At 37.1% G+C, this 25,486-nt stretch overlaps 1 protein-coding gene across 12 annotated transcripts in view; it reads left to right on the forward strand.

The window, feature by feature from the left end:
• Window positions 1-24,951, forward strand: part of LDB3 (LIM domain binding 3) — a 124,735-nt gene extending 99,784 nt beyond the window's left edge. For 10 of the 12 annotated variants that reach the window (XM_061449496.1, XM_061449515.1, XM_061449487.1 and 7 more), the window contains 7 exons: window positions 3,338-3,385; window positions 6,085-6,212; window positions 12,711-13,005; window positions 14,226-14,406; window positions 16,620-16,740; window positions 18,157-18,272; window positions 20,265-24,951. In XM_061449496.1, coding sequence (XP_061305480.1) covers window positions 3,338-3,385; window positions 6,085-6,212; window positions 12,711-13,005; window positions 14,226-14,406; window positions 16,620-16,740; window positions 18,157-18,272; window positions 20,265-20,354 — 979 coding nt within the window. In that variant the 3' untranslated portion in view covers window positions 20,355-24,951. The remainder of the gene's footprint in view (window positions 1-3,337; window positions 3,386-6,084; window positions 6,213-12,710; window positions 13,006-14,225; window positions 14,407-16,619; window positions 16,741-18,156; window positions 18,273-20,264) is intronic. The other 2 variants (XM_061449522.1, XM_061449541.1) reach the window with 1 other exon arrangement.
• The last annotated feature ends 535 nt before the right edge of the window (window positions 24,952-25,486 follow it).

The following is a 25,486-nucleotide window of genomic DNA, read 5'->3' on the forward strand; positions in this document are numbered from 1 at the left end:
ATTGAGAATTTCTGAGTATCTTAAACAGGAGAATATAAGGGAAGGGCTAAAGAACACACCACACTTTCAAAATGTCAAAACTACAAATTTTCCAGTTTTAAGAAATAGCTTTATTTCAGGTTTGTTTGTTTTGTTTTTTTTTTTAATTATTCTGTGTAGCTGCCTGACTGGGTGAAGAAAAACACAGACTTGAACACTGAGCAAACTGCTAGTCCATTCTGAATTAGTTATAAGACCCCACCTGGAGTCATCTAAAAACTTTGGAACCCAATATTAATATATGAATCATAGTGTCATGAGCTTTTAAATCAGAGCCATAAAAGTGGTAGATCTCTAGAAACCTTTCAGAGGCAGTTTATCATCATAGAAAATCTTTAAAATAAGGCTGCCCAAGTAGGCAGAAGGCATATTTTCACAAAATGGTTAGTGTGTGCATACTTTTTATTTAACTGAAGGCTGTGCATTTAAGAAGCTCATAATTTATTTGTATTGATCCCAAAACTAAGGACAGACCTTCTGAATCCCAGAATAGGCATTCTTCACATTGAAGTATGGTAGCTGTGTTAGAATATGTATATACAGAATGTAACGGGGGCAGATTGACAACTGCTGGCATAGCTTTTGGTATAAAAAGTAGATGCAGATATTTGTTGTTATCTTTTGGGATAAATCTGCTCTTCCATAAATGACCTTTGTTTTCATTGCTGTCTTGGAAATGACAGTCAAACAACAATTATGTATAGTTTACATATAAACAGCTAATAAATTAGTATAAAGATAGCCATTATTGCTGACACTACTTGCATGGCTGTCTTAGAGCTAATATAATACTACTTCTTGATTTATCCACTTGACTTTAATTTTACATTCTTTTAATGGGGAGAAGGGAAGCAGTGTGTGGCCTTGACATTACAAATTAATTTGTAGTTATATATCAATATGAACTAATCAGTGTGAATCACAAGTTTAATGAGTATAAAAAGGTCACCTTGAGATATTAAAGTTTACTTCCAATTCAAATGTCTTTTATCTCTTGCATTATTGGCATGAACCATTTTACCTTTTCCTGCCCCTTTGAGAGGAAGCAGGTTGTCTGGGGAGACTTGATGTCTCCATTCTTTGAAGGTTTTCAAGACATCACTGGATAAGACACTGAGTAACCTGGGCTGACCTCAAAGCTGGACCTGCTTTGAGCAGGAGGCGAGGTGAGAGACCTCCTGAGGTCTCATCCAACCTCAGAATTCTGTGAACCTGTGAAAACAGCTGTCCATTTCAGAAAGCAATGCCTTAATCAGACTACTAAAAAACTATTGCTTGTACCTGGTAATTATTTAAGTCAAAGATGTAAGATCTACTGTGCATCAGCTTTATATGCTGCTGTCCTAAGATATTACTTGCCAATGGAATACACAGGGTATCATGCTAACTTATGCTTTGAGCTGTTTTGAGCTGGCAAATGTTATTGTCTTAGCTGGTGTCTCTCTTGGAAGTTCAGTAATGCAGCAAACCTTGGGACACAAAGGCAAATCAGAAACTTGTCAGACCTGTAAAAAATGCATTCCCTAATAGCTGGATAAAGAAGCAAACCCCATTTGTTTGGTTTTCTGGAGGGCTGTGTTGTAGCTGAAATAGGTTCTTTATTTTTGAGCGCTACTTCCATCTTTGTTTTTAAAACTGTCATATATTATAGCTAGTGTATTCAAGCATAAGGGACTAAAACTGACTTCTAAATTAATGTGTAATTCAAAGCATGCCGAAGTACAGACTTAAAAATCCAGTTTCAGCTTCACATATACCATTGGAGCATTGCAGCATTTCATATGATTTTAGTTCAAAATAAAATATGGATGACCTTAGTTACAACAGTATCCCCACCCTGTAAAACCTGCTCAGATAGAATGAGGCTGAGATTCTGCCACCATTGTTTCAGTGTTTGTTGGTTTGGTTTTGGTTTGGTTTGTTTTTTCCTTCTAGATACCTTAAAAAGGTCTGCCAAGAAAATGTGGGATGATTTCTTGGTCACAGTCCTTAACCATTTAAATCTGATTTTAAACTTTGGTAGATCCAATTTCTATAGTGATTTTGCCTTTGTGAACAAGGCTGTATGCATAACATCTAACATGAGTAAAACCTGTATAATGTTCCTAAAGAGGAATGATTGAACTAAGTCATTAATCCTTAACTGACTGTGTTACATTTCCTTTTAAATCTGCAACGTTATGTTACTTTTTCACTTGCAATCTTACTTACAAAGAGGAAAACATAGCTGGAGTGTTTTAAATACACTATGAAGCTCTTTATGCAAGTGGTTGTTCCATCTGGAAGGTAAAAGCAGGGCAACACTGAGACAGCACTCTGGGGATACAAAGACAGGAGAAATGATGGAAAGTTACAACTATGGTTCTAAAGGGAAGGTGTAGCTTTTGTGATCCTAGGATTTTAATCCAAGCACTGTGTCTGTGGTAAAGGGAAGAAAATCTCTTCTTCAGAAGCTATGGAAATGACTGATACATCTGATAGGCTTCCAGTAATTCTGGCAAATGTGGGCTGTGCTTCTGTGGGATATGATTGATGCCATGCAGCCCTGCTCTGCTCTGTATTTAGACCAGAGTGGTGTTCATTCTGAATCCTCTTGTTTCTCGTATCATACATTATGTAGGCTTTTAAGTATTTTCTGTATTTATAGAAAAGAATCATGCACGTTCTGAAGCGATGCTGTTTCCCCAAGAAAAAAAAAAAATCTCCCTGTTTCCCTAAGACTCTCTGTAGTAAATGAAGAGGAGAATGGTACAGCAAAGGAAAAGTTTAATGTGATGGCTTCATGTTATTGCTGCAACTATCTTCAGCCTGTCCTTTCTGTGGGGTTGTCCTAGTTGCTTCATAAGCTAAGAAACTTAGGTGATCTTTGGACTTCAGTTCATTCAAGGTTTTCTTTTAAGGTTTGATGCAACTTTAGCTTATGACACTGACAAAAAGAAACTCATACTTTTTCTGTGCTAATACAAATAAATGGTGAATGTGAAAGCAAACAATGCAGTGGTTGATTTAAAATTCATCAACTAAAGAATGAGAAAAACTGAATGAGAATGACTTAGGGAGCAGTACACCCAGCTCATTTATTTATGTTACTATTATTCAGGTTTCACTATGATTCCTAGCTTAAATAAGATAAGCAAGCAAAATGTAATTTGTAAAGTAATACTGAACTTATATGATTATAAATATATACATGTTGTTTACTTTAGCACTTAAGAGCACCTCTTAATCATAAGAAAATTCACTGTAGGACAAGATATCTTGGTATATTTTTTCAAATACAACTTTTGTCTCATTTTAGTTTCAACCGGCATTCTTCCACCTCCATCAACTACCAATCAAAGAAGAGGTATAAATATGTTTTCTGCAGCTACACTACCTTAAAAGCACTTAACAAAACAGTTTACTGCTGCTAGTAGGCATCTAGTAAAGTGTTAACATAAAAATGATCTGCTTAGAAATATTTACTCTTTCTGACAACTAATAGTTTTCAGAGCCGGTATTTAATTTGCTGCCTGTCACATGTCGTTGGCTACTACAGATAAATTCAGTAAGGGTGCTTTCACTGCTTCTCAAGGTGCCATTGCTCCATTGCTTCCTGTCTCATGAAAGCATCTTTGATCCTTAGGATATCTTTTTATTCTTTTCCTTCTTTCTTTTTTTATTTTTTCTCTTTCTCTCCTTTCTTTCCCTTCCTTCTTTTCCTTCCTTCTTTCTTTTCATCACATGCATCTTTTCAGCAGAAATTCTCATAAATCTTTTAACTTCACTAAAACACTTAATGTAGCGTATCATTTTATTTCTCTTTGACAAGCCTTCTGATCTTCCTCACTGTAATTAATATGCATCATACACTCGTAAAATAGTTCAGCAATTGACTTCTTTTAATTTTGCCATGATTTTGGTACTATGAATATGTGGGGGGGTTTATGTGTGGTGTTCTTTGGTTTTTCAACTTTATTTCCCTGAATATACAAGTGGTGTCATTTTACCATGCTGTTAACTTTGGGAAGCACTTGAATTTTGAATAACCATTTTTCTTCATGACAGTCTAAGTATCAGTCGTCTGGCTCAGAACTTCTTTATGTATTTTGTACATTAAGAGAGCTTCAAATGAGTCTTTCTACCAGTGGACCTTCAGATTAAGGCTGTATGACACATGATGTAAAATCTTTTAATCCACATTGTAAATATTGATCACTGATCCTGTAAAGGTAAGTATGTTTTACTGGTTTTCTGTCTTGTTTACCTTGAATAGTAGATTTTAAAACAAGGAAAAGTCTTTGATAGTATGTGTTTAGCTAAAGGCATTTTGAGAGTTGTATGTGAAGCCAATGTACCTGAAGTGTACAACTTCCTGACTGTGATACGGTAGGAGCAATGATCCTCTGTCCAGTGACCCCGACTACAGTGCAGTCTTATGTACTACAGGTGAGGAGGCATCAACAGGAAATAGATGGAATGAATGAAAAGTAAAAATTCTTACTGTGCTTAGAATAGCTTTAGTGGTTACAAAATCACAGCATAGTTCACAACAGAATTTACAGTGAATACAAATCCACTAAAACAGTTTATCTTGGGAGAGTCCTGTTCACTCATGCTACAGTTCACTCATATAGCCCTAAGCCCTAGACTAAGTACAGAAATAATCAGTTGTAGTCATTGTAAAATAGCTATGTTTCTAGGTCTAATTAAACAGATAAATTAGCCTGAGGCAGTAATGCTATGCAAATTAGATCTATAATATAAGCACTGTCAGAGTAGCAAAATGCTATGTTGTCAGGATAGGTTTGATTTGCTCAAAATTAAAAATCAAACATTTACATGTGTCAGGATGTTTTGTTTTTTTTTACCAGGACTCAAAGGAATTTGCTAGGTTTGCCATATATAAAAATTCTCCACATGGCATCTATTTCCACTGCTAAAGAATGCACAAATCAAGATGGACCAGTGGTCTTGCAAAGCTGGATGGTTCTTGTGCTGGCAACCGTTTTCCTATAGACAAAGCCAATATGGAAATAACTCCTAAGCTGTCAGCACAAATAGATAGGGATTTGATTCATACAGAGAGTGAAACTGAAGGGGAAAACAAAGTAGAAGTATGTTTTCCTGGTGAGCAAGAATGATGTTCAACAATGAATGTTTGGTTTTTTTTAATTGCACACATCCCAGTATCTGTTGCTTCCCTCCCTCATACTTTATTCTTTCTTGCTTGCTTTGTTTATAATGCTCTTTTAGTGGTCTATGAAGCAAAGTCACTACAAATAAAATCATCCTAAGTAACAGGCAAATAGATGAGGCATGTATTTCAATGTGTTACTTTGGTCAAACTGAGAATCGCTATCCAAGCCATAAGACAGAGAAAAGCTATTTCTCATTGATGTTTCGAATCCTGAGCAGAAGTTTTTAATCTAGGAATGCAGCAAGTGCATCATAATATTGCATATCATGTGCTTTTGGGTTAGCTAAATCTGAACATTAGAAAAATGATTGTAAATCCTGTTTTCAGTTTAAACAGGGAAAAGAGTTAGTTTCAGAAATGATTTTTTAAAGGTCACTACAGTCTTTCTGAAAAAGAGTACAATGCTTATAAATAGTAGTTAATATTTGTAGTAGCAGTAATTGTTCTTAAAATTGATCTTTTTAAGTCAAGGAGATATCCCTCATTGATTTATCTTACAAAAGAACAGTCCTGTTGGTTTCCAGAGGGACAGAAGATCCCAACTTTGTAGGCATGTTCCTGAATTCTAATCCCTTGTTAAACTTAGAATTCCTTTAATAAATTTCTCATATTCCTTCAGTAAGCTATTTTCTGTGACAACAAGAGCAACTTGGCATTATTCAAAATCCTTATTTGGCTATTTTTTCTTTTCAAAGAATTGTCTCAGCCTTTCTTAGCAATGACAACTAATGAATCTCACTATGTTCTCTCCATAGCTCTCAAGGACAGTTCCTCTCCCAGTGCTTTGGAAGCTGCCAAATCCGTCATTTCAGTATCAGTAACTTTTGCTGTTTGTAAAGTTGCTCATACCTTCATTTTGCTTTTAGAAACACAAGCCAGTCATATACTCCAATGCCAGTTTCTGGAAGCTATGGTGAAAGTCCTGCTGCTTCTGGTACTTCCAAAATGAGAGTTGTTACTACTGCCAGCATAAAGCCTTCTGTCTACCAGCCAGGTAAGGTAGCTTCAACACACTGAGAGGATTCAGAAAAGAAATGCACAAGCTTCTTTTAGAAAAAGAAAATGGAAAGAGTGCGCATCTTGCAATAGGACACACATTAGGAAAGATTTACACACATGGAACCAAATGCTGCTAGTTGGTAGTTTTGTTTCAGGTTATCTTAAGATCAAGGATTATGTTGTATTTGTATTCTGCTTTGGAGTGAAAATGTGGAAGAAACGGAAAAAGAAGAAAAGCAAGGGGGAAATCTGTAATAAAAAATACGTAGCCTGGTTTTTCAAAAGAAATACATTTGTAAAATAACCTAGTGTGCCCAGTTGGGAGCCCAGTTACACTTCAAAGTTGCTAAAACAGCTTAAGAATGCACAACTCAGGTAGGAAATAAAATAAGTAAAGGTAGCTTGAGTAGGATATATTTGCAAAATAGACAGGGCCACACACTGAACTTCTCAAACTCAGGCTTATAGTTGATATAAAGATCGACCTATTAAGGTACTTCATATGCTATGCTTCTATTTCCCACATACCTAGTTTATGAAGGAATATATTTGATTATTCATACATGTGGAAAATATACTCCTTGATGTTATTTAAATTCCCCTTGTATTAATATGTTACCAACAGAGTGAACTAAAACCATTGATGACCAAAATGTGAACCCTCAAAATGAACAAATTAAATGAGGCAGCAATATAAGTCTAAATGCAGTTCTGTTTCAAATTAAGCTTCTCCTGATCTTAGCAAAAGAATTAAAATATTGATTTATATCTTGATTGTCAAGTAAATATGAAACGGCCAAGAATTCTAACAAGCTTAAACTCTGTCTTCTGTAATGTTCTATCTCTGGATCTACTGAAATGAAACCAATGCAGAAATTTTACTCAGACGTAAAGCAGACAGAAAGATTAATTGCTTGATTTTTGTATTTGAGATATAAAGGTGGAAAAGCCAGTTCAGAGTTACCATGAGCTGTTTAAGGGTCTCAAAGTAAATACAAATTTCAGCTTCTCATTTGCTTTTGGTTAAGTGTGTCGGCATATACCATGTTCTCACTGAAGGCAAATATTAATTATTTTTGTCTTGCAAAAGAAGGAAAGATGAAGACAGGGTTTATTTCCATAAGGCAGAACAGAGCAAACTGTGGCAAGTCAGACTATCTCCAAAATACACTGATTGCTACAAAGCCCAATGCTCATTTGGGGGAATTATAAACTCCAGTTCTCAATAGGCAAACCTGCCACAGAAATGAATCTGTAGCTGTATCAAATTAGTAGCTGTATCTGCTAAAGAAAAAGCTGGCTGTTGAATTAGACTTGGAATAAGAGGCAATGTTTTTGTTCTCTCCTGTGTGGGGTGTCTTCTTTGCAATTCCTTATATTGCTGGTTTTGAGCCCTACTGCCAATAAAGGCCTAAAGTACACAGTATGGAAACTGTTCTGTGTCACTATTTATACAGCAAATTTACTTCAGCTGCACATATTGTCTGACTGCGTGTGGAATAGTCTTATTTTGCAGGCACTGCAAGGATATAGTGTACTTTAGAGGGCAGGAGAAAATTCAGAATAATACCTGATGTGATATATTACAAAGACAAAATTCAAATAGCATTAAGATTGGCAGAGAAAGAAACAGTAAGTCTCCCTATATTGTTCAAGACTTTGAAATATGCAGTAAAGGATTCTATTCTAAAATACCTTTGGAATTGAACCCCAAAATTATTCAGGTATAAAAGACATTACATACAAGGATTTTATTGAAGATGTTTGGGTTTTCTTGTACATTTTTAAAGTTTTATATATTTGATGTAGCAGCATTTCATTGTTTTGGAAGGTGAGCTGGCCCCAGATGCAGTTGCAGTCCTGAGCAAACAGGAAATTGTCACTTGGGAAGAAATGGAGGAAACGGCATTTCCTGTCACAGATGGGAAAGTTCAATAGTACTTTGAAACAAGCCATCAAGACAGTTATAAAACTTCCTCACTCAGCCTTGTCAATGCACATAAATTCTGTCCAGCAGCATAAAATTCAGCCTCAATCTGAGAGACCAACTGTTCTCAAATTGATAAATGAGATCACAAAATACCTATTTTTCTTCCAACCTGAATACAACCTCAGGCTTTTGGAATAACTATACTATCACTTATCAAATAATTTCTTAGACTTCTATTTTTCTAAATCTACTGTGTGAAAAGTCCGAAATAGTGGAGATTAAGGGTTTGCAACATAGAATTTAGAAGAGGAATGTCTTTATCCTAGCTTTCAGAGTTGATGGGAATGAAATGACTGGTTTCCCGTAAAAAAAAGTGGACCGGCAACTTCCAGATTAAAACATGCAGCAGCAGTCTCATACATGCAATATCCAGAAACCTGAATCAATCACTAAGAGAATTTACAGGACTATTTTAATCTGTGTCAGTTTGAAAATAAATAAATAAATGGGGCTAAATTTTGTTTATACTGAAAACAATCTCAAAATTACATTGGTAAGTATCTCACTTAGATCTGAGTAATCTACACTTTAAAGCAAAGAAAGAGTGCTACTTTGACTAACCTAATGCAGTAGGAATTGGCTGCTGCTAAAAATCTTTGTTTTCTTCCTACAGGGAAAAATCTGAACTCCAAATTCTTTTCCCTTCAGAACTCGTTTTTAAAAGGAGCATACTTCTTTTCTGAACAAGGTCCACTAGATGGCAGAAAAATACTTGTGTTTCCTTTCTTGTATGCTTTCCAAGCCTAGAATAGTGCTTTCATACAGTCCAAGCAACTCAAACGCCAGAATTATACTACGAAGTAACATGATACCTGAAAGTAAGAAAGCAAATCTTTCCTTTTAAATCCCAAGCCCTAACAGGGCTACTCATGTATGTAGAAGTGCTCAAGTGTAAAGGCCTAATCTGCTCTTTTAGAAATTGGTAGAAAAATTCCCACAGATCTCAAATGAACTTTTCACTCAATCCTGAGCACCTTTAAAACTAAAACAGCAAGTTACATACCATCTTCCATTTTAAATTCTTCTAAATAAGAATATAGAGGACATAGAATCATAGAATGGTTAGAGTTGGAAAGGACCTTAAGATCATCCAGTTGCAACCCCCCTGCCATGGGCAGGGACACCTCAAAGTAGACCATGTCTCCCAAGGCTCTGTCCAACCTGGCCTTGAACACTACCAGGGATGAAGCATTTGCCACATATTTGGGCAACCTCACTTCCAGTGCCTCACTACCCTCACAGGAAAGGACTTCTACCTTATATCTAATCTGAACTTCCATGTTGTGTTATCCGTTGTATCCGTCATCTACCATGTACTGGAACAGTATATAGGAAAATTTGGGTCTTCAAGGATGTGGCCAGTAAGCATAGAACAAGCAAAATCAGTTGTGATTATGAATTATATTTGTTACTGGAAAATTACAAATAACCATTACGTGTTTTACTATCAGAGGAAAACAGAAAAGGGAAATTGTTTTCACAGTGTGAGCTATTATGTAAGACTAAAGTATTAGATTATATGACTCTTTATCAAATGCATCTTTGGTACACACCTTTTGTGGAGGGAAGATATCCATTGACCACAAATGAAGAGCTGATGGGGAGAATTCCAGATTTCCCAGAAGCAAGGAATTTGCTTGCTCCTACTGCTGTTAAGAGAAACCTCTTCTGCCATTCTCTCAAGATAACAATAGTCCCATTCTTTCTCTCCTACTCGAAGAGAGTCTGAGGACTGAGTGAAACAAGGTGATAGAGGCTGGGTTACTGAATTGTTGTAAGTATTCATTTTTGAACAGTCAAGGGTCAGCTCACACAGTACTGATATTTTGATTATCTCTTATATACTGAATCTTAGTACAGTTTAACAGCAAATAGGACCTTTTTATCTGCTGCATGTATGTTGGAAGACTTTGAAATACACAAACAAGGTGAATTTGTATGGCAGAAGTTACTAAGATGAGAGTTGTTCGAATAAGCTTACTGTTATAGCTCTAAGATAATAGAACTTCCCAGGGAAGTTGTGAATGCTCCATCCCTGGCAGTGTTCAAGGCCAGGTTGGACAGATCCTTGGGTGACATGGTTTAGCGGGAGGTGTCCCTGCCCATGGCAGGGGGGTTGGAACTTGACAATCTTAAGGTCCTTTCCAACCCTAACTATTCTGTGATTCTATAATAACAACTCCTTCTTAACAACAATAGCTAAAATCTCCAAGTTACTGGAACCCTTCTAATACATTGCAATGACACTATTTTAAATAACAGTAATTCCTGCCTGTTCATGGGGAGGAAATATGTTGTAATAAATCCAGCCTGTGAAAGCAAATTAGAATAGCTGAAAAGAGAACTCGGAGCAGTTACAAACACCCAATATTTGTATTTTGCAATAATTCCCCTGGTATCTTCTTTCAGCAACTGGAAAAAAAAAAAATTCTGCTTTATTTTACTGCAGCATGTAGAAAAGATAGAGTAAAAAGAAATATAGGGTAGAGAGAATAAGCACTTCCCCAGTGTTTATCCTTCAAAGGAGTCTAGATTAATCCAAACCCAGATAAATCATATGCTGTCTGCACTGGTTGGAATAAACTAACTGGAAAAATAAAACACCATCATTGTGAGATTAAGGGAGAAAAAGTGAAAAGCTAAGAGGTTGTAAGCATTTATGAAAGACAGTCATAGAAAAAGGTATCCTAAAAATGGTACCTGGACTGCATTTGTTCTTCACTTCTGGAACTCTGGGTTCGAACATCTCACCATTTTGTTAGGCCCCCTGTGGGATACACTGCTGTTCTTTGCATGAACAAGAACTGGCTCTTGGGAGAGGGAGAATCCTTTCACAAAACTGAGTGAGCTAGAAGTCACCTTATTTAATTAGAGAGCCTCATAGGTGGGAGCCTTTTGAACTCACCAATTAGAGATGAAATATTGCCTTCTAATTTTGCCTAGCTTAATACCTTAATACATAAATAGCAACAGCCTCAGGATTTAAAGAGATTGCATATAAACTGAGTTCTGAAATCTTTAAACACTGTTTACCATACCGAAGTTAAAAAAGAAGCCTGAAGCTAAGGTGGGATAGAGTTTTATGAAGCAGAAATTTTTTGATAGTGTAGCATAAGAAAATTTTATCAAGAAGATTCATTAGCTTCAACTCCGAACTCAGTAAAAAAATCAGAGATCACTGGGGTGATCACAGTGGATTGATATATATGCAATTTAAGTACCTTTAATTGCCAATAATCAGTATTCTGTGTGGATGGGTGTGGGCTAAGGGAGGAGTGTTAAGTAGAACAATCTTCTTGCCATTTAATTATGCAGAAAGATTCATGTTACACTCAGAACCTTCTTTGTTGAAATACCTTTATACCTGCAAGCTCCTTAAAACTGTAAACGTTGTATTTGATCATCATTTTATTGGCATTGTGATCTACAAGGCGCAGGGTATTTAACTAGACTGCAGAACTGACTTCTGTTCCCAAATCTATGCTCTTTCCAAGCTTCTGTTCCTTCTCACACAAACCAACTATCATTCACTTTGTTTTCCTTGCAAAGGGCAAACTGCATTTAGTGCTCCTGTACTTGGCAAAGCGAGGCAGTTTCTTGGGCAGTGACTTTAGTCAGTATAAGAGCTGACATTCTGAAAAAAGATGGGCAATGGGAAAGCTTTTTGCTATGCGCAGGCTCTAGCTTCTGCTTATTTTTTGTGATAAAGCTCCACCCAAGATTAGAGCCTGGTGCATACAAACACAGAGGTAGCCTGCACTAAGATTTCATGTGATAGGCAAAAGGTGGAAGAAAGGAAGTGTAACATTTCCATTTTATACATAGGAACTGAAGCACAGAGATACTACGCTTTGCTTGAAGTTATACAGGAAGTCTGTGGGAAAGTGAAGAACTGAACAGTGATCAGTCATAACCACAAATCAGGCCTTCCTCTAAGTGCTCTTGGCTTTGTCTTGCTGGTCATGTGAGCTGAACTAGCTCCCTCAGTATTGCTTCTAGTGCTCTCTATCTCTGTGTTCCTTGGTGAGCCTGTGTTTGGTGACATCTGTGGCAAATGCTGCATTTTAATGAATAGAACAAGATCAAAATTCAAGCATAACTTTTTATTTAAAAATTTTATTATATGATCTGGTGTTTCTATTTTTAACTTGTCTTAAATAGATTATATGGCAGTCTTTGAAATTATCACAGAATTGTCATATCCATTCCTACCAGAAAATGAAGATATGTCCTTAAAAATGATCTCCATAAAATCTGTAAAAGCCAGCAGACAATGACTTCTGTAATGCGTGTAGATTAGAAGTCAGTGACTGTGCTGATGTCCTTGGCCTCAGTCCAGAATTAATGAGCAGTATGGGAAAGACCATAATTAAATGTCACCTGCAGCTTTTATTTTTTTATGTGTCACTTTTTTATGAGTACATCTGGTAAGTGTTGCTGCTTTGCCATCAAAAGAAAAGACTTTAAAATACTTTTTGCTTTCTTTTGGGATACTTAAAACAGCGCCGGCACCAGTTCATTCCTACACCCCTGCCAACGCTGAGCCTGCAAGTCGCCCTCCCTGGGTAACAGATGAGTCCTTTTCCCAGAAATTTGCACCTGGAAAAACCACCACCACTGTCACAAAGCACATCCTACCAAGGGGTGCTCCCGTACCATCTCCTGCCTCAACTTCTGCTTACCCATCTCCAGTTTCAACTTCTTCCCAAGCTCCTGCTAGAGGAACAGTTCAGAGGGCTGAGCGTTTTGCAGCCAGCAGCCGAACTCCTCTCTGTGGGCACTGTAACAGTATAATTCGGTAAGGTCATGAGGTTTTGAAAAGGGATGAAGCAGAAAAAGAAATAAATCAGAGACACTGGATATTGTATATTAATATACAGTACCAGAGCCTAAGACTCAGTTAAATTGCCCAGCAGGGATGTCTGTTTTCTGCTTCATTAATTTAACATTTCCAGAGCTCATTTTGCTATTCTGTGGTTCACGTTTTATCATTGCAAAGTTATACATGCTAATTGTTTGTTTCTTGGATTCTGTGGCAGATTGCTGTTTGTTTTTTAAACAAGTTTTTGGTCCTAAGGTACCCTTTGAAGGAAGTACATATAGCTTCATTGGGAGAGTTTGGGGGCTGAGGGGAGGATAATGGAGAGAAAGGGAAGAAGACATCATCTTGGAAGAGCAGCCAAGTGTAATTGTTGCTTTTCTGTCTGGAAAAAGATAATGCCTACGCTCTATTACCAGTGATTCATAGAATGCTTCTCCCTTCTCCTTTCCCAGTTCATTCTGCTGGACCATTGCCCATTGTTACCCTGTGGACTGCTAACCAACTTTAAGTAATCCATGTTTAATGATAGTCTCCCCCCAGTAAAAGGAGCTGGTTTGGTGGTGTGGAATTGCTGATTATTGCCCTTCATATATCCTGAAATTGAAAGATTCCAGGAATAATCACTATACCTAAACACAATCAAGAGTAAATCACCAAAATGAATTTAATGTGTCTTCAGTATAATGAAACAGCAAGCTGTCATCTGATAGTTTGACATTTCTTGAATATGCCACATGCAGTGCTCTCTCAGATGAGAGGAAGGCAGGAGAAGGAGACTTGAGGAACTATTGTGAGATGTGGGTGTTTTTGTTTGGAAACTTGCCTACTTTTTCGTGCTTTCAAATAGTAGCATAATCTTCTGTGTTACAACCCTTGGCCTTTTCCTGTTGTCTTTGCAGTTCTTTACAAAGGCCACTTAGAGCTATGGAGATAGGAAAATGATGATTTTTCTCACAGTTGTCTGTTAAATCCAATAGATACGACTAAACAATAATGAAAGATTTTAACCAATTGGCAAAGTGCGTGAGTAATGATCTTGAAAAAGACCATTTCTGTTCAGGCTTCTGGATCTTATTTTAATGCACTTTCATGGTTTAAGTAGAATGCTGTGTATGTGATGTCTAACAAAGTGGGTTTGTTATCAGGGTCATTCAATCTTTTTTTTTATCTATTAAGATAATTACAATTGTTTACAGGGGTCCTTTCCTGGTAGCCATGGGTCGCTCTTGGCACCCAGAAGAATTCAATTGTGCTTACTGCAAGACATCCTTGGCTGATATGTGCTTTGTGGAAGAGCAGAATAGTGTGTACTGTGAGCGCTGTTATGAACAGTTCTTTGCACCAACCTGTGCCAGATGTCACACTAAGATCATGGGGGTAAGAGAACAAGCTTAACCCTTTCTCCAACTGCATCATTCATTGAAATAATGAAGTAGTTTAGACTGTAAGTAGTGAATGTAGATATTTATTTCCCCCATTTAATAATAATTTCCCAGCCTTTTGATTATTTCAGAATGAAAAACGTACTATTTTATAGTAATTTTTATCTATCCAAAATCTTGGATATTTCTGTACCGTATTCAACTCTTAGACAGAATATGTAATCCAGCTACCATCTCACTGAGTGTAAAATAAGTAACACTTCCTGGATAGTTCCTCACTATCTGATACATAGTTACTTTTTTCTATCTTTTCCTTATGTTTATAGTAAGAGACTTGAACTCAGTTTGTTTGTTGTTTTTTTTTTCTTACACAGGACTTAGTCTAAATTCCAATGGAATAGTCAGTGATCTTAGGAAGAGGCCCATTGCTCTTGCTGCACCTCACTGGCAGCTAGCAACACATCTGCTGAAAGGAATTCTATTGACTTCTTATAGTTAAGAAAATCCAGAATAAATACAAAGATCTGAATTCCAGAAAGGCAAAACTAGGTGCCTATTTTGTCTTAATGTACTCATGTTTAGGTACAAGTAAATTTGCTACACATATATGTTAGATAGTGATGAGGTTGGAATACCATAAAATAATTTTAGCAAGGTAGTTATGCCTGCAGTAATAGAGAATATATGACATGATTCTCTTAAACAAGGAAGCAAGTAGTACCACAGTGTTTTTTCACTGTTTAGCTGTCACCTTTTCACATGTCTAAATGTTAGCATTGATAGACTAGATGTTTTTCTCTGCAATGGCCAATTAGGCATGGCAGCATCAGACATCTAGGGTGAAGCTCTGGCTCCAACCAACTCTTGTTTGCTGCTGCAGCAGTAATTTTACAGCAGAGTACTGACTTAACTTACCTAATTAATGCTGGCACAAATCAGTTCCCCGTTATGGATTTTCATCAGGAAAATAGCAAAGATGCCAGCTGCCTCTATTTATAGTAATAAGATTTCTCAATCTGTTTTTTGCTTCTTAGCTTAGTGAGGTTCATAAATGGATCCAAACCTATTTATCAGGGATAGTTGTTTGCAAATAGTAACAGAAGTTAATGAATCTCAAATGGTGGTTCTCTAATGAGATATATGGCAAACATAAATTAGACTATTTTGTCTATTCACTCAATGGAAGAGGACTTCAGTCCCTTTTGTCATAGCCAATGGAGATTAAAAATAATCTTTAGAAGAGAATAAGAGTCTAGGTATATAGCTGGAAGCAACATAAACCAGGATCTAGATTCTCAGCTGGTGTAAATCTATGCTGTTTCACTAAAGTTAATGAAGTTAAATTAATTTGCACCTGTTATGAAGCCCTCTGAAAACTGGACTGTTTGGCAGAGATATATTGTCGAACAACATCTTGGGTACAAGTAAGACTGAGAAGTTAGCAGAGCTCAATACAGGAGGTTTTGGACTTGGAGGGCTTCTGTGTGACAAGATAGTAATGAAGCCGTCAGTAATAGACATTGATCTATACTGGATAAAAGAAAGAAGCTGATAAAAATCTGGATAGTCAGTTGAAGAGAACATCAGTTGCACAGAATTTGTTTTCCTGTGCTGAGCACATGGCCTCGGAACAGACAACACAGACTCATTTCCACTGATCACATACATTAAAATCTAAGAACCTATTTTTCAGATTTTTTTTTTTTTTTAGATTTTCACATTAGTTTGTGAAGCATTCTTCTGAGCAGCTTACAGAAATTAGTACATAATGTAAGTTACTTTGAAACATCAGAATTAAAATATTATCACCTCCATGTATTTCTTGGTCTCAGAAAGAAAATTACGCTTTAAAATTTATTTAACAAATCATACTCTTGCATTGAAGAGTTCATACTAGTCATGTCAAAACAAAGGAGAAAATAATCAGAATCTTTGTGCAGAATCTCTCCTGCAACAGTGATTGAGCATGTTGATACAAACAGCTGGCTGAACTATGTTGTTTCATTTTGGCAAATATGTTGTTCCAGAAAGTTTGCAGTCCTATTTCCTCTTTCTCTCCAAAGGAGCCCAATTTCTGTCACACTTCTTTAATTTTGAGGGGGAGAATTGGGAAAAATTTATAGCATCTCTGCCCTCTCTTTGTTCTCCAGTAGGTAGTTACAGGACATGCTATTCCACTGGAGATTTGTTTGTTTGTTTGCTTTACAGGAAGTGATGCATGCCCTAAGACAGACTTGGCACACAAGTTGCTTTGTCTGTGCAGCTTGTAAGATGCCGTTTGGGAATAGCCTCTTTCACATGGAGGATGGAGAACCTTACTGTGAGAAAGGTATGGCAAACTGGACAGTTCTGCTCAGTAATCATGTGCTTCATGTTTTATGGAAGCAACATAAGAATAAAGCAGCTGAACAAAATAAAATCAGTTACCCATTCAGCATGGATTTTGTTTCCACTTTCCGCATATACAGGTGTTTCCCTTGTGTTCTCCACTTTACATGACAGACTGGCAGAGCCACTGGTCTTTTGCCTCTATGTCCCAGAATGCTTACCTCATTTCTCCCCCTCACATATTATGATACTTACCTTCCACTTCTCTCCCTGCACTTTACCCCCTCTCCCCCTCCCTTTCCTGGTAGAGTCTGCTTACCAGAAAACTACATGTGATTGGGTGAAAAATTCTTCTTTTAGGATTCCGGTAGCACTTCTAGACAGTATGTGTGGGTTGCTGCCCACATTCTCTCTACTAAAGTTGCTTGAATTATGACTTCTGGTACTGCTCTCTCACCCTAAAACTGATCAACCAACATATATGAAAAGATAGCTCTGTTAGATGTGCAACACACGGTAGTGCAGATTTTGTTTTCCGAGTGTTGCAACAAATGAACTGCTTCTTGCCAACTAAGAAAGGAAGAGCCTTCCAAACTATGGAAAGGGTAATATAGTTTAATAAATGGCGCTTGCCATGCAAATGAGTTGCATGACATGGTCAGGAAGCAGGTTAAGGTTTAAGTGATATTCCCACTGTTAGCCCTGTGTTGTCTATCTAATGAGCTTCTGGCCTCTTCCTCTCTGGAGAGTCCTTCCTTATGGTTGTGCAAATCAAATTTTACAAATCAAAGTAACTCTTAGTGAAGAATGCAAACCATACAGCATGACTGACTTGGCACCTACCCATTAGAATCAGAGGGTTTGCCATAACCTCTAGTGGCTCACGAATTCCATATACCTTTTGAATTTCTGCTAATCTTTTTCAATGCCAAATCTTTCAGACTGCAGTTGATGTTCAAAGTAAAGATGTATTAACCAGCCAGTATGGGGTTTCCATACTATTCTCTCTCATTGCAGAGAGAATATAAATCCAGTCATAGAAACTTAAATTATGCTTCTACACCGCCCTTAAGGTAACATCACTGGCCATTAAATTGTGTTTTGTATGACCATATTTGCCCTTATTAATAGCTTCCACATACATTAAAACTGGGAGAAACATAATTTTGTATTTCATGATTTTTTTTTTGTTTCCAGTGCTTGTGATGACAGCTGTCATGCTGATGTGGGGTTTTGCACTGAGTTAGTATTTAAGTAATGAAAGAAAAGAAACAGATTTCAGTGTGTTTCAGTGAATGTAGGAAGAAATTGAGCAAAAACAAGAAAAAAATGATCCTCTGGAAACTTTCTATTTCTCTTGGATTTAATACAATTATGTTAAGAGCTTGTTCTAAGTTTGCTTTTTGTTTTATTTTAGATTATATTGCTTTGTTCAGCACAAAATGCCATGGCTGTGATTTTCCTGTTGAAGCTGGAGATAAATTCATTGAAGCACTTGGACACACTTGGCATGATACCTGCTTCATTTGTGCTGTGGGTTCTATACCAAATACTATCTCATTTCTTTACACTCATAAATTGTGAAGTAACATCAGAAGACCTGAAAGCAAGAATGACTAACATTATGACTAAGAATGCAGAGGGATTGAATTTCATTTTTTCCTTGCAGATGGAGGATGGGAATCATTTTGTCCTCCATAAACTTTTACTAGAATTATTATATTTGACCATCACAACGGAGTGCTTTCTAATAAATCATCCAGTTTTAGAGAGTTCATACAGTAATATATACCAGTATTGCTGTTACTCTTTCCAATGTTTACCAGATAAAGATAAAGCAGGATTTAAAATAAATTAACACCATACCCAACAGTATAGCCACAATTTTACTTACAAAGCAATGCAGTTCGTATTTCCATGCAAAATGCTTGTTGAAACTTGTAAAAAGAAGTTTGCTTAGTGAGAATGAATAGTAATTAGCATAGAAGTTGGTCAAACTCATCAATCTGTGGTGTATGTACAGCTATGTAGTGTGGCCAAATTCCCACACTCTGCACACAAAATAGTAAAATCCATATGATAAACAGCACTCTTCATATGGTTCTAACACAGCTGTGCTACTCTGCAATGTATCATTCCTAAGGTAATAGTATCTAGAGCCTCTAATTAACTAAAAATAGTATGCTGGCCACATCAAAAATGACAATGACAATTTCTAATGTTGGTTAACTTTAAAATTTAGGTTCAAGAATCGAAAGTATAAAAATGTTTATAAATCTCTAAAGCTAAACCAGCTACTGGTCTCTTAAGGTACATGGAAGTGAGTGAGAGAAAAAATTCCTGTGAACTCTAACATAGAAAGGAATACTAAGACAGTGAGTTTCCTTCCCAAATTAACAGCTATTAGTCACTTAGACATTTTCTCTGAGTATTTCTTGTTCTTTTTTGTAAGTTCATTTAACTGCATTCTTATGTATTTATTTAAATTGGCAACCCAATTTTCTTTGGAGGCGATAGTTTTGTTAATGCAGTTCTCACAGCATTTGTTAGGCACTAACTTAATTTCTTTCAGTGGGTTAAGTCAAATGCAAATAAACACATAACTCTTAATTTCTAGCATGCTATCCCCGTATCTTTTCACATGATTTTTCTTCCACTTGCAGAAGCACATCACTGATGTTGTCCCTCACTGGTCTTAAGCCTGCCATAAGCATTATGCACAACATTTATTCTTATTCCTAGTTTCTGATGTATGGACTTTCTTAAGTGGTTCTAGTCAACTCTGACCTTGCAAGCGGTGTTGCACTACCCTGTGTAGATACCTATACAATTCAAAGGCTGTTTAAGCTTATCTAAACCTTGGCTGCCCTGCCTGGGCCATGCATTCTCAAGTGCTTTGTTATGTCAACACCAGCATTTCAGCAGCCAGGCAGAGAATTCTATCGGTTCAAGAATAACCTGGTAAGAATAAGTAAGTAGTTTTCAGTGATTCCGGATGTCCAAATGACTCGCTTCTTGATCACATAAGCACCTATACCAAGACAAAGTAATAACAGGAATGAGTATCTAATGGTACCATTGAAGGATGCTACCTCTGGGACCATGGCACCTAACCAGAGCTTTTGAAAAATCATACATGAAAAGATAAGAAGCTAGGTCTTAGATGAGCTAGCTGCATGTGCTTGAGTGTTCCACTCTCCTTTGACAGTCTCCACAAACACTGCTGGGACATGCTGGAGCTGCCAAGGGGTTGTGTGCCCTTTTTTAATAGTGAATTTAGTGGTTAGTGATGGCAAGAAAGTAGAGAGAGAGCAGAAGAAGAGCAGATGCAAACCAGAGCCTAACCTCAACATGGAGTAGGAAAACTACCAAGGCATGCACTTTGATCCTGGAATCAGATGCACTTCTGCCAAAGAAATGTGTAGGCAGAAGAGAAATACAGTTGTAATAATCATGTCTTTCTCTCTCTCTTTTTTTCTTCTTTTTTTTTTAATAATTCCTGATTGTATTTATTATTAATTCTAGGTATGCCATGTGAATTTGGAAGGTCAGCCATTCTACTCCAAGAAGGACAAGCCACTGTGCAAGAAGCATGCCCATGCCATCAATGTTTAAATGAAGAGGAGCTGATAGTCAGTAATGCTGAAAAAAGCCCAGATGGCTAACTGGGCAGTTATAAAGTTGATAACCATGGCTAGCATTTGTTTTGGTAAAATCTAGGAAGTTGATGCTTCTGAAGTTTAACTTTAACCTCTTTTGTAAAAGCAGGACATGCTTTTGGAAGGTTCCTACAGAAACCTACTGAATGAACAATCAAAGCATATGAACTAGAGCAACAGTTGGGGAAAAATAATGAAATTAACTAAAAACTGGAATATAAAACATAATATGCAAATACAATTTCAAATTAATTACCCACAGCAGTTTTATTCCTTAGACCACACACCTAGTGTTTAAGAACAACTGGAAAAGACCTTTTGTAATGTCATTTTCTTTCATAACAAGAATGAGTAAGTGCCACATGTACAATAATCTGTAGAAGCAAAGGCCATAGGATGCCAACGGAAATAAATAGATTAGGGTTTCTTCTATGAAAAGTGAGTGCTATTCTATTATGTTGTGGTGCCACCTCATAGCATCAAACATTTTAGATTCTTTACAAATATGAATTCTGCCTTGAAATCCATATGTAGTTGAGAAGCCTAGGAGATAAACCATAACTTAGTTTGAAAATAAAGTGGAAACAGAATGATGCCTTCCATAGCCCAGTAAGACTGAGAAAAGCACGTTGGGTCCATCTTACTAGCACTTGGCTTCTACATGCACAATAGATGAGTTCATTTTCAAATCCTCATGGAAAAGGACAACTGACTTTCTCCAAATTACTTCTGCATTGAATGGAATAGAACTGGCTGGAAAGGCCAGCTTTTAATTCAAAACCAGTTTTCCTTTCCTGTTGCTTTGGTTTCTAATTCCCACTGATATCAATGGGAAGTAGGAATCTATGTATGGACCTTCATATTGATGAACACAGAAGACAAGCACCCATCTAGCACAGTTAGGAAGTGGGAGATAGCTTGCAAAAGTTCTCTACTGTGTCCCATATAGTTAGGAAAAGGGCATCTTTTCTTTTGCTTTTTTCCCTATAGTAAATTAATGTTGATTAAAAATTCCTAAGGGAGCATAATGGACACCCACTCTTCATCACTTTTACTGGTTTAAATGTGACACATCCCAAATTGTTGTAGTTATTTGCCACTGTAAAACAGTAGATAGTATCTGACAGTGAGGATAACCATAAAATCGTCTTTTCTAATACCTTAGGAACAACTTTGAAGTTGTCCGAACAGTTATTTAAAAATTTTTTTTTTTTTTTTGTTAAAGAGCAATACTTGTACTACTGATAATACTTCTGAATTTTGAATTCTAAATATCAATGACTTTTGTATTGGAGATAGCAGTCTAAGTTAAAATGGAAAGGCTGATCACTACTCAAGTTTTATTTATTTCTTTAAGTGAGAATTATGATGTGTGTATTGACAGCTCGCAGCATTTTGAATTCACTAATTTTGAATTAGTGTTTCTGAGGCTGAGGATACATTCTATGGGCCACATTCTGGTGCCATCTACACCCTATTTTACTTTTTTTGAGTAAGAAGAAATTGCAGAGCATTGTCTGCCTTTTCCCTCCTATGGCTAATGCCCATTTTAAGGAAATGGTTGAGTCTTTTCAAGGATGAAGAGCTATCCAAAGCTTGGGGGCGGAATAAAAGAAATTTGGAGCTCTAATATGAGAGTTATGTTAGTTGCAAGCAGTCTGCATCTTGGACAAAAATAACCTGAACTGCCTGTGGCAGTTTTGATATGTATGACCTGTAATTTATTCAGTGGGTATCTTGGTATCTTAGTTCTCACTGATCGTAGCAGTGATCTGATCTGAGTGCTACAGGGTTAGATTTTTGTGTGCATGAATTATTCTAAACCACTAGTACATTATATGCAAAGCCCTTTTTTTAATATAGCAAGCAAATTTTCTGTTTTCAGTTGGTGCTGGGCTGGTGTGAATATGGTTCCATTGATTACAAAATCCAAAAATCTAGCTCGTAATATTCTCTAGAGGAATAAATTGTAATCATGGCAGTATTTTTTTCACTCATATTTGACTTCATTGAATACCTTTCCATAACAGTGAGACAATTCCAGATTTCCTTTTAATTTTTTGGATGTAATTAAACAAAATACTGTTTATTATTCTCTGTTATGTAAGAAAATTTACATCAGTATTTTATATATTAAGACTGCATTGACGATTTCTGTGTTACCCACTGACTAGGACTAGTCTCTGACTATCAGCATCAAACAAGGAGTCAGGCTCCTTGGGTGGACACAAAATGCTAAGACTTGTGATGCCTCAGAATGTCATGTGTGAAATTTCATTAATTTTAATCTGCATGTCTTTATATGTGTGTCTCTCTCCACCTTCCCCCTCAAAGTCCTAAAAGCTCTCTCTTCACTGGTGGTGTAAAGGAAGCATTTTAGGAGATGACCAGAGATGGAGGTCTGCAGCTTAGGCAGGGGTACAGTCTGTAAGGAGATGGTGGTAGGCAGCACACCTGGGACTGTCTCTTCTTCATGTTCACGCAGGAGCCCAGATTGCCAGCTGAAGTGATCCAGGACAGCCTGCGAGCTGCTGCAGTGGACAGGAGTGTGGGAGGCAAGAATCTTAGTGTGGGCAGGGGAAGGGGGGCTTAGATCAGAGAAGGGAGAGCACTTGTGGCAGCCAGAATGTAGGGGCTCTGGGGGCCCCTGGTTGAGTGTGAAAAGATGACACATTGAGGAGACTGGAAGCCCTTAGTGAAGCTGATGTCAGAGGAGGGGGAACAGCTAGGTAAGGCCAGTTTCACTAAGCTGACATGTTAGATAGTTGGGGTGGGGCAGAGGGGTTTAGAGGGTAATAGCTAGGGTGACTGACTGCAGTCAGGGAAAGGGCTTGAAGCAAGAAATTAGGGCACAAGTAGCTTGCAAGCTACTTGTAAGCAAAGTAAACTTACAAGCTTACAGCCCAGAGAGATAATATGAATACTTACAGAAGGGGTGAGCAAGGGAGATACAGGATCCAATCTAGTAAATTTGAAGTCAGTACAGCAGAAAGGTGAATGCAATGTCTGTAAGTGTAGCTGAGCTAGCTTGCAGAGTGGCAACAGTGAAAATACAGCAGCACTGACTTCAATGGGAACCATACTAGCTTGAGAGAGTCCTGAAAATTTCCTTGGGCAGATAACCTGCATTGTAATACATGCCCTGACTCCAGCTGGTGTCTGAGCAAGTGAGATTAAAGCTAGTTTACATATCACTATATGAGGTACACTGGTATCTCTGAATGAAGAACAGAGATACCCTGAGGATTATCATGTAATAAATTTCCTGTTTTGACTTGTGCTGCTTCATAATATGGTCCAAAAATAGGGAATCCACTTACCTGCCCTTGATATCTATATTAAGATACAATTTTTGCACATATCTGAACCAGAAATTTGTGAAGAATAATGTAGTATTTTGACTTTCATAGGGGTAGAATACCACATAACTGCTGACACTCTTTTGCCACATGTCACCTTTGTGATATGGAGGGGGAAAGATGCATAGATATATGTAATTCAGAATAGGGCCTTTCAACTATCACTGAATGTACACTCTGTACAAAAATATGCAAGATGAATAATGTATACTTGTTTATGTTTTAGGTCTCATAATAGATGCCAGGGACAAGTTCTAAGTTCCTCTAAATATTTCTTTTCATTCAAATTAAGGTCAGGTTTTACATCATAAAGATACTGTACTCCTGAATGACCAAATAAAAATACCAGTCTTTTATCTAATTACAAAAATGTTCAATAACTTTTCAGTCAAATGCTGCAAAAATGGTCTTAATGCTTTTTCTTCTGTTCTTTTTGAGGAACAGGGTAAATGAAATGTTTCCAAAGAAGACTGCTTTTATTACCTGAAAAAAAAACCACTCTTACTATTTTTTTTTTCTTTTTAGAAGTTAGTTTTTACTACATTGGGTTTACACATTACACGTTTCTAAAATCAATTCAAAACAAGGAAAAAATATTTTCTTTTGGTCCTTCAGTGGTCAGTACTTTTGGTGAAATGTTTTGTTAAAGACTATTTGTATTTATGTTTAATAATGTGAATGTCCACCGCACTGAATACACTCATTAGTGTCTACTGCTGGGCACCCTAACATTTATTTGTAGTACTTGTCTCCTGGTAGCAGATCTTAATTTCTTTAGTATTTATAAACATCAGAATTTGAAAATGAGTGGTTTCTTGCCTGCAGTGATCATATTAGAAGTCTAGGTTTTATAACATATTGACATGCTGACTTGATGCCACAAGTGCCCTTGCTTTTAGATGCATTTATTTTTCCTAAGTTCCTAGTTATTTCAGAAACAGAATGTAGTGTGGTTTATGAGGTGTGAGTAACTACGTTGCATGGATTACCTGTGCCAACATGAATAAAACAGTCTAGTAATAAAAGCAATGTGCAAATACAGTTAAAGCTTTATGATTTGGGCATATTTATTAATATGGCATGTGAACAGCTGGCAGCTTTCAGCCATGTAATACTGATAAGAAAGCTTACACAAGCTTGTTTTCTCTACTTCGGACCTGAAAATAAAAAATAAAAGCACTGGTTTCAAATTTGTTGTGTAGCAATCTTGAATGTTTTGTTATCCAGGTAATTTGTTTTAAACAAATGCTGATGATTGGCGCACTAGAGCACCTCTTCTGTGAAGGCAGGCTGAGAGAGTTGGGCTCGTTCAGCCTGAAGAAGGCTCTGGGGAGGCCTTAGAGCAGCAGCTTCCAGTGCCTAAAGGGGGCCTACATGAAATATGGAGAGGGGCTTATTACAAGGGCATGTAGTGATTGGACAAGGGGGAATGTCTTTGAACTGGAAGAGCGTAGGTTTAGATTAGATACAAGGAAGAAGTTCTTCACTGTGAGGGTGGTGAGGCACTGGAACAGGTTGCTTGAAGTATTTTTGGCTGCCCCATACCTGGCAGTGTTCAAGGCCAAGCTGGATGGGGCTCTGAGCAACCTGATTTAGTGGAAGGTATCCCTGCCCATGGCAGGGGGTTTGAACTGGATGATCTTTAAGGTCCCTTCCATCCCAAACCATTCTGTGATTATATGATGGTGTTAGTCTGCTTAAAAAATGTAGTGTACTAACAGTACATGTT

This window comes from Pezoporus flaviventris, unplaced genomic scaffold (assembly GCF_033815535.1).
Source record: "Pezoporus flaviventris isolate CSIRO_AGI_PZ_B2104156 unplaced genomic scaffold, CSIRO_AGI_Pfla_v1 ptg000001l, whole genome shotgun sequence".
Classification (NCBI taxonomy): Eukaryota; Metazoa; Chordata; class Aves; order Psittaciformes; family Psittacidae; genus Pezoporus; species Pezoporus flaviventris.